Raw genomic sequence first — 15,153 nt, forward strand, 5'->3', positions numbered from 1 at the left:
AGATCTTCTAAATCTAATGCCAAATTGTTAAAATAAACAGGGGTTTTCCTTTCAGCTCTCGAGCAGAAGGAAGTGTTCTTTTTAGTATTAAAAGCTGAACTGTTTTTTATCTGGAAGAGAAGTGAATAGCAGTTTTTCCCTTCATCTAAAAAAAAATAAAAAAAACACAAATCACTAATGTTTGTGGGGGGGGGCAGAAAAACATAAGGGCACTTTCAAATTTTAATATTTTATTGCAATTTATTCCTTTACAGTTAACTGAATAGTATAAAAAACTGACATTAACATACAGACTTACAAGGTCAAACTCACCGATGAGGAAAACACACTGCATAAAAACGGTCTTTGTAGCTGAATGTTCGTCCTTGCATTAAGACATGTCTGTCGAGCTGTCGTCTCTGACAACATTAACAGTCCCCGTTTCCGCCTTCTCCTGAAGACACGCAACAACGCAGTAAAAACACAAACCGAAATCTACAGCTAGTTTTTCCTGTTACTGTGATACTGGACAACTGGCCAAAAAAACAAAAACAACAACAAAAAAAAACGGCGTTAAAGACAATGGACAACAGTGTGTGCACCATGCTCGAGTGTGCGCACGCGGTCGCTTTATGTATCTACAATATGAGTGTTAAAACAGGAGTCCAAGTTCCTACTGGATAATGTGTACGCTGCATGAGTCACGGGTCGCCCGTGCCTACGAGTCATCTTCACCATTGACACTGTCACCATCGTCATCGCCTTCCACGTGCTCTCCTTCCTCTTCCTCCTCCTCTTCATCCTCCCTCTCTTGACTCTTCACCTGCAGTTGGAAAAAGCCAGTTTGTAAGCGACAGACTGTTGTAGTTTATCCCATTTCATCACTAAAGACTGCTAACGGCTAGTGGGTCAAAATGTTATGTTAAACACTTTAAATACGCAACTGTCAGGCACTGACATCATGAGCCACAGCCGCCCCTGACATATACATATGACACCGCATATCCGTATCACGTGACAAACACCAATGTGTAACCTTTTAAAGCAAACAGTATATTGGCCAGGACAATCAATCCATATTAAATACAGTTGTTGTCAGCATCATAAAATGTGTTCCCGTTCTCAGTTACATTCAGTCATAGCGACACAGTGTCTTTTTACACACAAATAATCCCAATGAGCTGAATGTATCGTGGTGTACAGATTTTGTTTGAAGACAGAACTGATAGTGGATTAAGACTCGGCAGATATCCTGCATTGTTTTATCGTAACTGTAAAAACAAGTCTGTGGATCCCTGGTCAGTGTAAACCTTTTCTTCAGTCTCACCTCTTCCTCCTCCAGCAGGTCTCCCTCCTCTTCCTCGTCGTCATCCTCGTCAGAGTCGTTGATTTCCTGGCTCTCCCGGTCCCTCTTCATCACATCATCCTTCTTGTTGCTTTGGTGCGGAGGTGAAGTCACCTCTCCTGGCTCCGTTTTTATACTCTTAGCTTCTGCCGGACACGAAGGCACATTTAGAAATCATTCATTTTATTAAATGGGCTTAGAAGAAGCACTTAAAGAAATTGTGCATGTTTCGGACCATCTGACTGGATTATACATTTGTGAAACATGATGATGTGACAGAGCTCTTCCTGTGGTGTAGGTTTTAATTTACAACCCATCTAGCCACATTTTCACTTACAGATAAATTACTGTCCTTTCCCCCATTAAAAGTGTGTCCCCACCTACCTGACTTCTTGCTGTGGTCCTTCTCCATGCGCTCCAGGCTGTCCAGCAGGTCATCCACTTTGCTTTTTATTTGGGTCAACTCGCGCTTGATGGTCTGCAGCTCGTCCACTTTCACTGCAGAGGTAATGGAGCGACAAGTGTTAGAAAGACCTCTGCATGAGCAACTTGAGTTAAGAGGAGACAAAGAGCTGTAAATATTGAAAATTCTTAAAAAAAAAAAAAAAGACACGGCACAGTGTTTCAGTGGTTAGCGCTGTTGCCTCACAGCAAGAAGATCGCGGGTTCAAACCCCAGTTTTCTGTGCAGAGTTTGCATGTTCTCCCCATGTCTGCGTGGGTTTTCTCCAGGTGCTCTGGTTTCCCCCACCATCAAAAACATGTTAGGTAGGTTCTCCAGTCAGTGCTGTTTGACCTGGCATGGCATTTCAATCTGGGGTTGGTCCCCGGGCGCTGTACAGTGGCTGAGGATGAATTTTGCTACATGCATGTGACAATACAGTATGTTGTTCTAAATTAATCCTCCACATCCAAACACACAAAGCTCTTAACTGGGATTGGCTAATATAGATTGTGCTCTGGGTCGTGACCATTACCAATAAATCAAACCAGGACTGTAACGAACATTTTCATTATCAAGTGATATATGGAATTCATCATGTTTGAAGTGTCAAAATAGTGAAAAATCTGAACAATTTCCTCGAACCCAAGACAACGTTTTTCAAATTGCGTCTTTTCCTAACAGTCCAAAGATTTCATATACAGAGATGACAAAGACCAGTAACAAATGTTTGCCATTTTGCTTAATTATTTACTTATCACTTATTCGACAGTCAAAATAGTTTGTTAATTTCGATCGGCAATTCGTTCCCACTCTAAATCAACTGTAACTTATTTTGTTTATTTTGTCTAATTACAGAGAGCCAAACATTTTTAATGAAAAACAGGTAAGCAGGAAATTCTTACATTTTAAAAACTAAAAGTTTTGTTTGATAAATGACAATTATCTAAACAAGGATTAAACTTATTTAACTGTTGCACCACTTATTACTTAAAAAAGAAAAATTAAATATTATATAGCTTCGATGGTGTTGGTATACATTTTTCTAGTACCCAGTTCTTGCTGCTACTCTCCCCAATTTCCCAAAAGGGACTGATAATCTTGTATGCAGCCGGGACAGTTACTTGTTCTGGACGAGGAAGTCCTCTGACTGCTCTTGGAGGAAGAGGAGAAGCTGCTCTTGGTTCGCCGGCTGCTTCCTCCGCTCAGGCTGACCCGCGGGCGCTTGGACGGTATCACTGCCCGCGACAAGGGGGGAGGTGGGGCGGGAACACGGGACGGGTACGAGTACATTCTGGTGTCAAATACAGAATACAAATTGTTGACAGACTGTGGGGGGGAATTTTCAGCTGTGAATATGAACAGTTTTATTAGTTGAGCTAAAACCTTTCTTGGAACAAGGTGCGACTTACTCACACACTGGAAGTAAAGAACATGAGTGACTTTAATTGTTAACAAAACACCATTTGCATGCTCAATTTACAGCATTGTTGCAAGGTGCAGACACAGGAAATAGTGATGAGTGTCAGACAAGGTGATTGTCACTCTGTTTCTACCAAAATGAAAGACAAAAGGAAACATTTTACCCACCTGTCGTAATAATCTCTCTGAAAGTCATAGTCAAGGTCAAACGAGGAACTGCTGTTCAGGAAAAGAATGAGAAGAATCTGTTTAAGGAAATATGGAGATACTTTTGTGGTTTCCTTCCTGGCTAGATTTTCCTCACACCACGCTCACTTGTGGTATTTTACAGGTTCGACTGCTGTTTAACAGTTAGTTTACATTTCATTGTGACTGACCTGTACATGTCTCCAGCTGAGCGTTTGGTGGTTTTTGACCGGTGGGGTTTGGGTTCTCCAGCCAGGTTGATGTCTGAGAAAAAGATCAGAGTGAGATGCCAGGGACTTCAGATCCAGTCCCTTTAATGAACAGATTTTGCAAACAGTTTGGCAATTATTTACCTTTAAAAATTGTTTGTTCTCAGCCGATCTTTTAAAAAAAACAAAAACACAAACCCATCTTTGACTCAACATCTCATTTTACTTATGGCGGGGAGGTTTGCACAACACAAACTTGCTTAAAATATTTGACCACTTAAAGTATAAAGCAAACTTTTGTGGGAAAATCATGACACAGTCAAAGCAGATAATTTGTCTTTCTTAAGGACATGTCTGGATCTTTAACCTGGCAGGAGTTCACAACAAAAAGCAAAGATTGTTTAATTAAAATGGTGCACCAGAACTTAATATTTCAGAGCTGCTGCCTTCAAAGCAATTGAAGCGCTTAATTGTGTTTTTATTTTGTAATAATAAATTTTATTTATAATGCACTTTACATTTCAGGGAAATCTCAAAGTGCTAATTTTGTCTATAGACTCTGCATCATTTTCTCCTACTGCAGTGGTACCTTGAGGTCAGAAACCCGCCAAGGGGTCACAAGGTCAATCTTGATTGAGAAAAGGAAAGCTAAACATTATATTAAACCCATTTCTGCAAGTATGTTCTCTTTTTCCTCTTCAGACTAAGACGGACAAATGCCTCTTAAAAGTTGTCACAAGGTCAGGAATCGCTCTCCTACAGGAACCTGCTGAATAGGTGAGTTTTACCAAGGTTGTGTCTAATATTAAAAGTACAGTCCTGAGGGTAACTGACAGAGAGGACAACTGTAATCAAAACAGACTTTGATGTAAAAATCATCTTTAAGTGACCCTTCCTTATTCCAGAAAGTAAAAAAAACTGAATCGTTACCGAGTACTTGTCCGACAATCATCCTCCCATCCTCCCCGTTGACAGCAGCTCGGGCGTTCCTCTCGTTGGCGAACTGAACAAAGGCGTAGCCCTTGTGGACAGAGCAGCCTACGATCTTGCCATATTTGGAGAAGATGGCCTCGACGTCTCCCTTGGTGACCAGCAGGGTGTTGAGGTTGCCGATGAAGACCCGAGAGTTGAGGGAGCGTGGGTCGGTCTTGTTGGTGACGTTGCTGGCGGCCATCAGGCTGGAGGTGGTGGGTGAACGACTAGCAGGAAGACACACACAGACAAGTCCCAGATTTAGTAGCAGAATGAGTTAGTCACCCACCCCTCTGAGCTACTCCCGCTGTCGTTGGGTCAAATACTGGCGAGTCCCCAGCTGTGGTGACTGCAAATCAGGACACCAGAGTACCCAATCAACAGGGCTTCCCTGGGAAATTTTTTAAAAAAAGGTTTAAATTTAAAATAAATAGACATATGACGAGTTATGGGTTGAAGTGAGGCAATTTATGCCATTTGTATCAACAGGAGACACGCCCAAACCAGTCCTAAATTTGAGGCTTTGAAATTACTGAGGAATTGTCATCAGCCTCTCCACATAGTTTACAAGCTGCAAGGTGACCTGCATAATACTATTCCCTTCTTATTCAATGGCCACCAACTCCCTCACAGTCTAAAAATAATCATGTTAACATTCATTTCTCATTTGGCACCACATGCTTGCACAAATCCAAGCAAAATTCCAATTAGATTACAGACTGCGCTGCCACATTTAGTTGTAACAAACACATACTGACTAGGAAGTATGTGGGGACTAAAATGACCCTTGCACACCGAATTATGAATTTGAGATGCTGCATTTACTAGAGCTGAGATAGGTATTAGTGTCATACAAACCTAAAGTCAAAAGGTTATTAGTGTATTTGATTTATAGACCAGTATCTAAAGTGTGGCGCTGCTGTTATCAAAGGAACACTACAGAGCAGGGGCTTTCCTCCCCTTCCATTCACTGAGCCTCCCCCCCTGTGAGGCCCGCCTCCCACTTTGAAAACTTCTATAAACCTAAACTATTTGTTTCATATACTGCAAAATGTGAAATATAGTATCACTATGTTAAACAGCTTAATTTAAAAACATCTGAATAACTGGATTCCAGGATGCTACTGAACATTATATTCAGACTTTGAAATGGACTATACAACACACAAATCTTGTTAGAACAAGACACCAGAAGTGTCACTGTATTAAACCCAACAAAATTTTGGGACTTGATAAGAAATCCCTTGTTGCAAATCTGTTTGGGGGGGGAAAAAAAAAAAAAAAAAAAAAAAAATAGATAGATAGATAGATAGATAGATGGATAGATAGATAGATAGAGTAAAAACTTTGTCAAAGCTAATAAGCACCACAGGATGTTAAATTTTAACTGACAAAAAGTCATACCCTTTCAAAGCCACCAATTTGTTTTGAATTGGTTGCCTCTCCCCCCTCTGGTGCCGTGAAGCTGACCAGTCCTACTCCCAAAATCCAATAAACGCAGTATATTACAATTATTCTAATAGACACAAGATAAGGTGTGAGGACTGAGTGAAGCCGAGAGCCCTGTATGAAGTTGGAGATGGGAAGCAAGGCCTCATACAGCAAACATCAAAACAGTAGTGACATCAGTCACCCCCACCCCACCCCCAGCTGACAGGGGGTCGTCGAACATTCATCACTCACTCCATAGCGTCTGTGTGCAGGGCTGTCGTCTGATGTTTGACACTGTGGGCTGGGATCAGTTTGGGCTGGTGTCTTGACCTTCACCTTCGCCCCTCGCGATTTATACTGAGGTGACAGAAAACACACCTCAGTCAAGCTGAGCAGGGTTATCTTGTACCAAGTCTTACCTGATTGGAGTGTGTGTTCAAGTGTCAGTGACGAGGCAAAACACAGTAACATGGCTATTAAATATATAAATAAATTTAAAAAAAAGTGTGCCTCCAAGAAAATCTCCTTATAACTAGCCACTTTGGAACTACAACCTGACTCTAATGCATGTTAAAGTGCAACATCTAATGTTATCAAACATATGTTGTGGGGGGGAAAAAAACCCCCACAACATTGTACACAAGTTTAGAGAAGCAAATCTAACCCTGGGACCCGACACAAAAGTGACAACCATTATGTTCTTATCACTAACTGGACAGGAAAGTGAGTTGGGTAGGCACCCAGTTGGTCCACATGTGCTTATGTTTGTGTAGCCCTTATGAAACACACCAAACATGGTTCTATATAAGCAGTGTAGGTGAAGCCCTTTTGGAGAGGAATGTCAGCAGAGGGTCAACTTGAACCACAAGCCTTCTCACAAGGTTAAGTGCATAAACAAACTGTATAAAACCCTCTCATTTTATATTGCTAAAGCTACACAAAAAACACAAACAGTGTGAACCTATAAAAAGGCATTTTCATTTTGAGATCAAATTGCAAGTAAAAGTTGAAAAATCTATCAACTGTGTGGGTTTTTATTTTTTAGCCAAGCTATAATTTAGTGTAAATGTGGGAATTCCCATCTATTTCAGACTCCTTGAACATGCAGGTTAGGAACTACTGACTTCTAATATCTAGATATAGTATATGACAATTAGGCAAATATGATTTTCAATAATATTAACCCCATAAAAATGCTAGAGGTCAATTACCCCATCTTAAAATTACTTTATACAGGATCTTATAGAACTACTCTTTAATGTCCTGTAAGTGCAATACTCCAGTGATGCGTTTTGAATTTTAGTCATTTCCACTGAATGTTAACGTTGGCTTCAGTCTAATTAAATTACTAAGTGGGGCTTATGGGTGTACCTGCGCCCTAGGAGTGAACGTGAATGCGAGAGTTCATTATGATACACATAAACAGCCATAATACTCTTAGATTGATAGATGTTTTTAATCAACGTGTATTTGTAACGTTATGTAACAAAACTGAGGCCATTGACAGTCCAAAGCATCCAAAATCTGAAAAATCCCTCTTCATCACGGGAGGAAAAACACTGGAAAAAGCTACTCCACAAAAAAAAAAAAAAAAAAAAAAGCGAACTGTGCAGTATGTAGCCAGAAAACCAAAGACAAGGGATTATCAAAAATTTCCTAAACCATCCACAACACACTGACTGGAACACTGACAGCACCACCACCAGGCTTTAGTGTGAAACACAGCAGGCCCAGCGTCAGCCTCGGTGGCTGAAAGTCGGCTAGCATGGCTAACGTTAGCCTACCATCAATTGAAAAGCACAAAAAATACACAGACATCAGACCAGTTCCTCTGCTTGCAAAAACCAAAACCTGCAAAATTCTGATAAATCTGTAGTCGACAATCTGTAATCAATCATGGATGAGAACGAAGCTGCGACTATAAAACCAGAGTAGCCTCTGACGCTGTTAGCTAGCGCTAGCTTAGCTGGTGGGCTGGGTGAGGTGCGTGCCAAAAACAAATCAGTCCCGTCAAGGAAAAGTCTTCACAATAAACGCTACAAAAACTACACAAACTTGCAAAAAAGGGATGAAACTGTAGCTAAGGTGCCTCCAGTGCGTCCTGTTTCTAAAAACCACAACAAGCGTTCGCGTTTCTGTGAGGGGGATGAGCGTCTTCAAGTTAGCTAAGCTAGCTACCTCGCTAGCCGGCACATTACGTTCTGTCCACTCGCAAAATAGAAAAAGCATCGTTGAAAAAAATCCAAAAACAAAAGAAAAAGGAAGGAAAAATGAAAAATGTCTGGAACAAAATACTCACCACGACCTTTACCAGTAAAATGTCTTGCTTTCGGTAAAATCTGTCAAATTGCTACTTGGGTCGTCCCTTTTGAGCACAAGCGATTAGCCCCCCGAGCAGCGAGCTAACGTAACGAGATGGCGCAGTCGTGGACAGAGGTGCTGGGTTTGTGTCACAGCGCAGCCTGAAGGAGCGGGGTGAGTAACTGCGCTAACAAAAAAGGAACACTAAACCCCGGTGTGACCTGCTGCCTAAAACGTACTCACCTGCAGTCTCTTTAAAATCGGTGCGTCCTGCCTCCCATCTAAAGCCTTTAAATCTCTTTGCTTTGTTTGCCTTTAAACAAACAAACACTGGTAAACAAACCAACGACTATATGAGTGACAATAGTAAATAATGTCAATCTTAGGTCACAAACACGTTTTATTTCATGGTTCTTCTGGCAGGAAAGAAAGTGACTCATTCCTACTGTTATTCTGTATGGAACCTGTATTTGTCTTTACACATCGGCCCTTTAAATACCTCGTGCTTCGCGAAATGAAGGTTATTATCACGAAGGAACTACTTAAGTGAGATTGATGCCAAAACACATTTTGTTTGCGGTTTTGTGATTGATGCATGTGTCCTTTTGTTGTGAAAATTAACACATCAAAGTGATCAGACCTTTAAAAAAACACCTGTCTGTAACTAATTATCAATCAAATGATGGGAGTCACATTTTCAGCTGTGGTTAATTAGGACCCTTTTTTCCGCACCATATAAAATACATGTATCTTTTCTGGAAGTCTTTATTTTAACTTGAGTTATATGGAGAGAATAAACTATCTTTATAAACATAGAGGCTGTGTGAATTTTAAAGGAAACAAACAGGCACACCAGAGACCAATGGCATGTAACTAAATACTGTACTTATGGACATATTTGAGGTACCTCATTTTTATATTGCCATTGTATGCAACATTAAACTTACTATTTCACTAGCCTCAGAGACAAATATTGCACTTTTTACTCCACTTAATTTGTCTGACAGTTTAAGCAACTACTGAGCTCCAAATTTGTTGATTAAAAAAAAACTCCAGATAATGAGGTGTTTGTTTTGTAAAACACTATTATGCTTTATTCATCTCCAAGGAACATGTTTGTTTCAAAAATGCTACAGGGCTACAAGTTATGATTATTTTCTTTATCAATAAATCTGGCAGTTGTTGTTTGGCCTATGAAATGTCAGAAATGACAATGATTGCCCATCACAACTTTCAAGATCTCAAGTAGAGATATTGAAATATTTTGTTTTCACTGTACAACAGCTCAACAAAAGATGTTCCATTAATCAAAGAACACAAGAAACAGCAAATATTCACATTTTAGAAGCTGTAAATAAAAATAAAAAAGATTTAATCAATCAACAGAAAATAAATCTGCAACAGTTTTTATACCTGAATAATCATTACAAGTTATTTATTACCAGTAAAGTCATACTAGAACAATGAAAGGCAATGCATGAATGAAAGTGCATGTTCTTGTTACCATGTTATGAATAATAAACAGTTAAAAACTGTAAGAAATCTGTTACTATATGACCACATCAGAGTTTAATCCTATCTTCCTTCACATCCATTGTTCTTTATTTTTTGCCAGTATGGACATGACATAGTCCATAAATTGCATTTATAAAGGTATTAAATTTAACTTGTTGAAACATGTAGACACCATGTGGGAGGGAGCGAGCAGAATTTGGGGGTGTAGTTACACTTTAAATACTACTTCTGGAAAGCAAGAACACAGCAGAGTATTAGTGTATTAACACAGCCAGCCAGGAGGTGGCACTGCTGTTATATAAATAAATGAATGATGACATTGGACAAGTCATTTTGACTGAGGATAAAAACTTGTAATAGGACTATTTAATTACCCTACACAAAATCTCATGTGGAGCCAATCCCAGCTGACATTGGGCGAAAGGCGGGGTACACCCTGGACAGGTCGGTCTAATGAGACAGAATAACACCTGTGTGGGTGTGCGGGACCTAATGCCAATGAGTTGTCACTTTTGTCACACAAGCTGATTAACTTGACTTTTAAATAAACCAATCTTAAAACACAGCAAGTAACACATTTGAGAACTTCTGCAACAAATCTGGTAAATGTAGCAGTAAAACTACCTTCTGTGTGCACACACAGGAAATAATGAGCAAAGAGGCAACAGCTGTGAAGGGCAGGTGGCTAATGAGAAAGTCGGGTGATCCACAGAGGCATGAAAGCTCATCGAATGTACAGACCTTTTATTTTTTTATTTTTAGGAAAGCACAGGTGTAACTAATAATACAAATTGTTACCTTTTAACACCTCATTGTAATGCATGTCATTAGTTTATGTTATAAATTACATCTGTGTTCTTCCTGTTCCAACCTGTTTGACTTAGAAGGAATACTCAGATGTTTTAATTAATTTTAATAGTTTTGTACTTTTACTAATAGATGACTTTTACTTGTAACAGAGTATTTCTACATGGTGATATTGCTACCTTTCCTTAAAATACCCTTAAAGTACTAAAAAAAGTACTCATACAGAAAAGTACAATATATTCCTCTGAATTATAGTGGAGTAGAAGTAGAAAGAATCATAAATTTAGTATTTCACAATAAAATTGCCAAGATTTGAAAAATAATTTGTCTATCAGAAACACGTGTTTTCTTTCTTATTTCTTCGATTGTTGATAATATTGTGACCCCTCTGATTCAGGATGGGAACCACAGTCTTATAATAAAGTCAAAATGTTTGGAAATATTAGACAAAAAGTCGATAAAACGTTTATTGTTATTATTTTTGGGATGGAGCCCATGCAAAACGTGGGAATCATTTTAGTCTTTGAATTGGTCTCATTTGCATCATCAACATGTCATTTCCAGTGACATGTTTGGAGTTTATTTGATTAAATGAGATGGGCTACAAAACCTTAAAGCACTGCTATGCTTCTCACTGTACCAAAAGCCTTTTTTTCATGGAAGACAGTTTTGCAGGTCACAGAAGGAAAAGCACAGGTGTAAATAACAAAATTAATGATGCCTGAATTCAAATTATGCTGGCTCACTGTGATGACTTATTGGGACATGAGAAAGGAACAGAGACATCGTCATTAGTAATATGTGCTTTTCCTGAAATGACAAGTCAAAATGTTTGCTGTGAAAAAAAATCTGAATAATTTTATTGCACCTGAGGAGGAAGAGAGACACAAAGAGAAAGGATGGCCAGCAAAAGAGACCAATAACAGCTGTTTTCTGTATCTAGTTAGCAGATTAAACCCCGACAATCTCCCAATTTTTCATGGAGAATATGTTCTTTTGTGAATTGTTTTCACCCATCTGGTTTTGTTTTCAGCACCGTCCCAGAGGACTTGTTTACAGCTCTGTGCATCATCTCGGGAATCAGAAATACAACTCCGGCTTACAGTTTCTCTGTGTAATCAGATATACAGATAAAAAGGGTTCTCTGCTTGTTTACCTCCTTTGTGTATTTACGTCAATCTTAACAGTGCGGGGAAGGCCCAGATGTTTGACAGGCTGTCGCACAATGTGTCTAAGTTTTGATGTGATTGGTACAAATGTGGGAGGGAGCACTTTCTGAATGTGATGAGGGTAATATTTAGTAGTCCTTTTTACCCCAGTGTATGTTAAACAGAGAGATTACAAAGACTTCATAGGAAATTCTGTAAGCCACAACCAGAATATGGTCAGTATGAGGTCAATACTGAACACCACAGACACACAAAATTACAGGGATACAAGGATAAAAGAATATTAGGTACAAAAAGACCTATGTGAACTCACTATCAGTACAAAAGACACTGTCAGTTATTATATATGACTATTAGTGAACCATACCTTTATTTTATTATGTTGATTTGATGCCTGTAGTGTTTTTGTATACATTTTTAGCATGGGCACTTCAACCACAAACCTTTGATTGATGACCGACTTACTCTTCCATCTGACTTACACACATGCTGCAATATAACCTTTTTTATATTTTTAATCAAGGACAACCTAAAAGTTACTGTGACGCTGTTAAAAAGGTATCAAGTATCATGTAGATCACTGTAGATAGAATACCCATAATGGGTTTTTATAAGAAGATTATAATGATAATAGAAGGTCAAAGTGAGAGTTTTGAGCTGCCTGGACACACAGTGATGTCGGTGTGGAATTAGTATTGCATTATCCTTCTATAGCATTTGGGACAATGTTCAGCGGGGTCCTTCATAGTATTGTAAATAACTTTATAAAAGTTACACTTAACTAATTATTGAGCATGAGTCTCTATTAGAGCAATGATGAAGATTAAAACACATCAAAAAGGTCACTAATCACTGAGTGTCACAAGCATTTAAAATCTGTCTCTAAAAAGTCACCATTAATCTGTAACTAATGGATTTATTAATGGTTGAAGTCCCCCTCCACCCAATAATGTGTTTTGCTCATTGTTTCTTGGATATTTGAGCCTCACTGTGCAGAATGATGCAATTGCCGAGTCTGACACCAGAAGGCTGTCAAGTTTTTCTGCGCTCACCTTAAATCTGAGTTTAACATGTGCGTACGAGCATGAATTTAAAACATCACAACTTAGAGGTTGTTGTAGACCAATATGCAACTGACAGTGTGATATGGAAACTTGAAACTAAATGGACTTTTCAGCAAAGTAGAAGACATCTTGTGTCCAGCTGTTAAAGTACATATTCATATGCATGCCATGAAGTAGGCCTAATTTAACTTTTGTTCTGGAAACAGACATATCAGACCCACAATTATTGCAGAACAGTATGTCTATATGTCTGACTATATGTGTCTGATGGGGATCTTAATAAATCAATTATTGATGCTTTATTGAGAAGTTATATGCAATAATAAAAAAAACATTTGGGTTGCCAGGTTGTGATAAAACTCAAGAGTTAAAAAAAAAACTTTTTACACTTTTCCACTAAATTGCAGTTAGTACATTATTAATTAAAGGTAATAAACCATTACATTTGTACATTACTAAGCCATGCATCCATCCATCATCTACGCTTATCCCACTTATGCAGGGTTGCAGGATTTATGGTTATACATTTTATTATTGGTCAAAGGTGGAAAGGGCAAACAAGTCAACAGCAAATGTTAGCAATAGAAGGTTTAATTATCCTAATTTGTGGTCCTGAATGTTAATAGTTGTGTGAGTACAATGAACAGATGTTGATGCCCTGCAGCTGCTTTCCAGACAGTCAGATGTCAAACTGTAGTTTACAGGCGAAACTAAAGCGCTTAAATGACAAAATAAGTGTGACATGGGAGGAGAACAAACACTGGCCAAAACCTGGCAACACATAAGTTTTTCTTAAAATTATAATTATTATAAATTATTTACTAACCTTTAGGAAAGTGCTTACAACCTATAAATCATTTATTAAAATTGACTTATTGGAAAAGTATTATTGGTATATTAATAGAAAATATCACAGTGGCCACAGGTGATCCCAGTAAGTAGGGATGAGGTCATCATAAAAGAGTCCCTGTAGGAACAACAGATTAAATACGTCATATGTAATTCGTTAGGTACAACACACACTTTCATTAAGTCACTCTAATTATCTGCATCGCATCTTGATTAAGACAAAAAAAGAAAAGTGCATGTGCGTGCATGTGCGCGCGCAGCACAGCAGATGCAGACAGGCGGTGCAGAAAGCGCTGCAGTGACAGTGGGGAAGCACAACCCGCTTGCAGGCAGCGCGAGGCAAAGACCTACCAACACGCTGTGAACTGGACACAAAGCGGTAAGAGCGACGCTCCTAATGTCCCATTACTTTCCTTTTAACGCGTTTTAATTGTCTAAACTTGTAGTAACAGTGTTGTCATGGAGACGTATTGTAAAAGTAAAGACGGTACCACGTGATTTATGTTGTGTTTTAGATGTGTAAGATTGTAGAAAAAGTTTTAATGCGCTTTAAGTGTTTTTAGTGTTAAGTTGGATCATTTCTTTTTTTTCTTTTGACAATGAGCATGATGGAAGAAATGAACAAGTATTAAGATGTATACATCATCATAAATGTTAACAGCTGTCTGTTAGTGTTCAAAGTGACTCCAGCTGAGACATGAACCATTGTTTGGTAGATGCAGGATGTGCAGTAAAACACTAGCTTGTCATGAGTTTATGATAAATGAGGAGAAGTCTCCCATGGTCGGGTCTAATTTTACCTCTCTATCATGGCTTACACAAGAACTTGTTTTGATTGTGCAACACCGATTTGAGGAAGGCAATTAATAGATATGCTGCTCTATACTGTAGTAAACCCTTACCCAAATAGTTCCCTGTGATATTTTCCCCCCTCATATTACTTATGGGACTCTTCCTTTCCACTCCTCTGCAGTCCACTGATTTATGTAACGGAGCTGGAATGAAATGTGCTGCGCAGGGGGTGGAAATCTGGCTTTCTGAAAGTCAAACAGATGAGGAGGCTTGTTTTAATCATTAGTCTCATGGTATCACTGGCATGAAGCTTGTGCTGGGGAATCAGAGTTTCTACTCCTAGGCCTTAGCCAGGGTCCTTGGTGGAGGTGTGTGCAGGGAGTGCTGAATCACAGTTCATTTTATAATTTACCTCATTTAATCTTATATATGTGGCTATTAAATGGGTAATAAACAATAGTTGTACTCTTTTCTTAAAACACAGACTTACCTTAATATGCATTTGGGAGGTTGATCAGGTTGTTGATCAATACCGATGACTCAGCAATAATTTCACCAGATGCACACATTGTTTGTGCAAGTGCTCTGATGGAGCATGATGCTTTAAGCGAGAGAGGGACAGCAGCGGAGCCAAGATTTGTTTCTGCCCAAAAATATTTGTTTTCCCTGGC

General features: G+C 39.0%; 2 protein-coding genes across 5 annotated transcripts in view; one reads left to right on the plus strand and one right to left on the minus strand.

Moving 5' to 3' along the window:
• Window positions 1-213: 213 nt before the first annotated feature.
• On the minus strand, window positions 214-8,637 carry LOC119901790 (heterogeneous nuclear ribonucleoprotein C-like). Of its 4 annotated transcripts, none has more exons than XM_038717471.1 (9): window positions 8,530-8,637; window positions 6,238-6,342; window positions 4,513-4,781; window positions 3,565-3,637; window positions 3,356-3,406; window positions 2,890-3,059; window positions 1,709-1,822; window positions 1,307-1,470; window positions 214-802 (listed from the first exon to the last, which is right to left on the minus strand). In XM_038717471.1, the coding sequence occupies exons 2-9, from the start codon at window positions 6,240-6,242 to the stop codon at window positions 698-700; spliced, it is 951 nt and encodes a 316-aa protein (XP_038573399.1). In that variant the 5' UTR covers window positions 6,243-6,342; window positions 8,530-8,637; the 3' UTR covers window positions 214-697. The 4 variants fall into 4 exon arrangements, with proteins under 4 accessions (XP_038573399.1, XP_038573400.1, XP_038573398.1 ...); XM_038717472.1 differs by lacking the exon at window positions 8,530-8,637 and adding an exon at window positions 8,285-8,437 and having other exon boundaries at window positions 1,307-1,467; XM_038717470.1 differs by lacking the exon at window positions 8,530-8,637 and adding an exon at window positions 8,285-8,437.
• A 5,341-nt stretch (window positions 8,638-13,978) lies between these two features.
• Window positions 13,979-15,153, plus strand: part of LOC119901792 (zinc finger protein GLIS1) — a 48,058-nt gene continuing 46,883 nt past the window's right edge. The window contains exon 1 of the mRNA XM_038717475.1: window positions 13,979-14,069. The gene's annotated coding sequence lies outside the window, so the exon portion shown is untranslated. The remainder of the gene's footprint in view (window positions 14,070-15,153) is intronic.

Source organism: Micropterus salmoides, unplaced genomic scaffold (assembly GCF_014851395.1).
Source record: "Micropterus salmoides isolate LMB-PRFRI ecotype aquatic unplaced genomic scaffold, ASM1485139v1 Ms_hic_scaffold_14, whole genome shotgun sequence".
Classification (NCBI taxonomy): domain Eukaryota; kingdom Metazoa; phylum Chordata; class Actinopteri; order Centrarchiformes; family Centrarchidae; genus Micropterus; species Micropterus salmoides.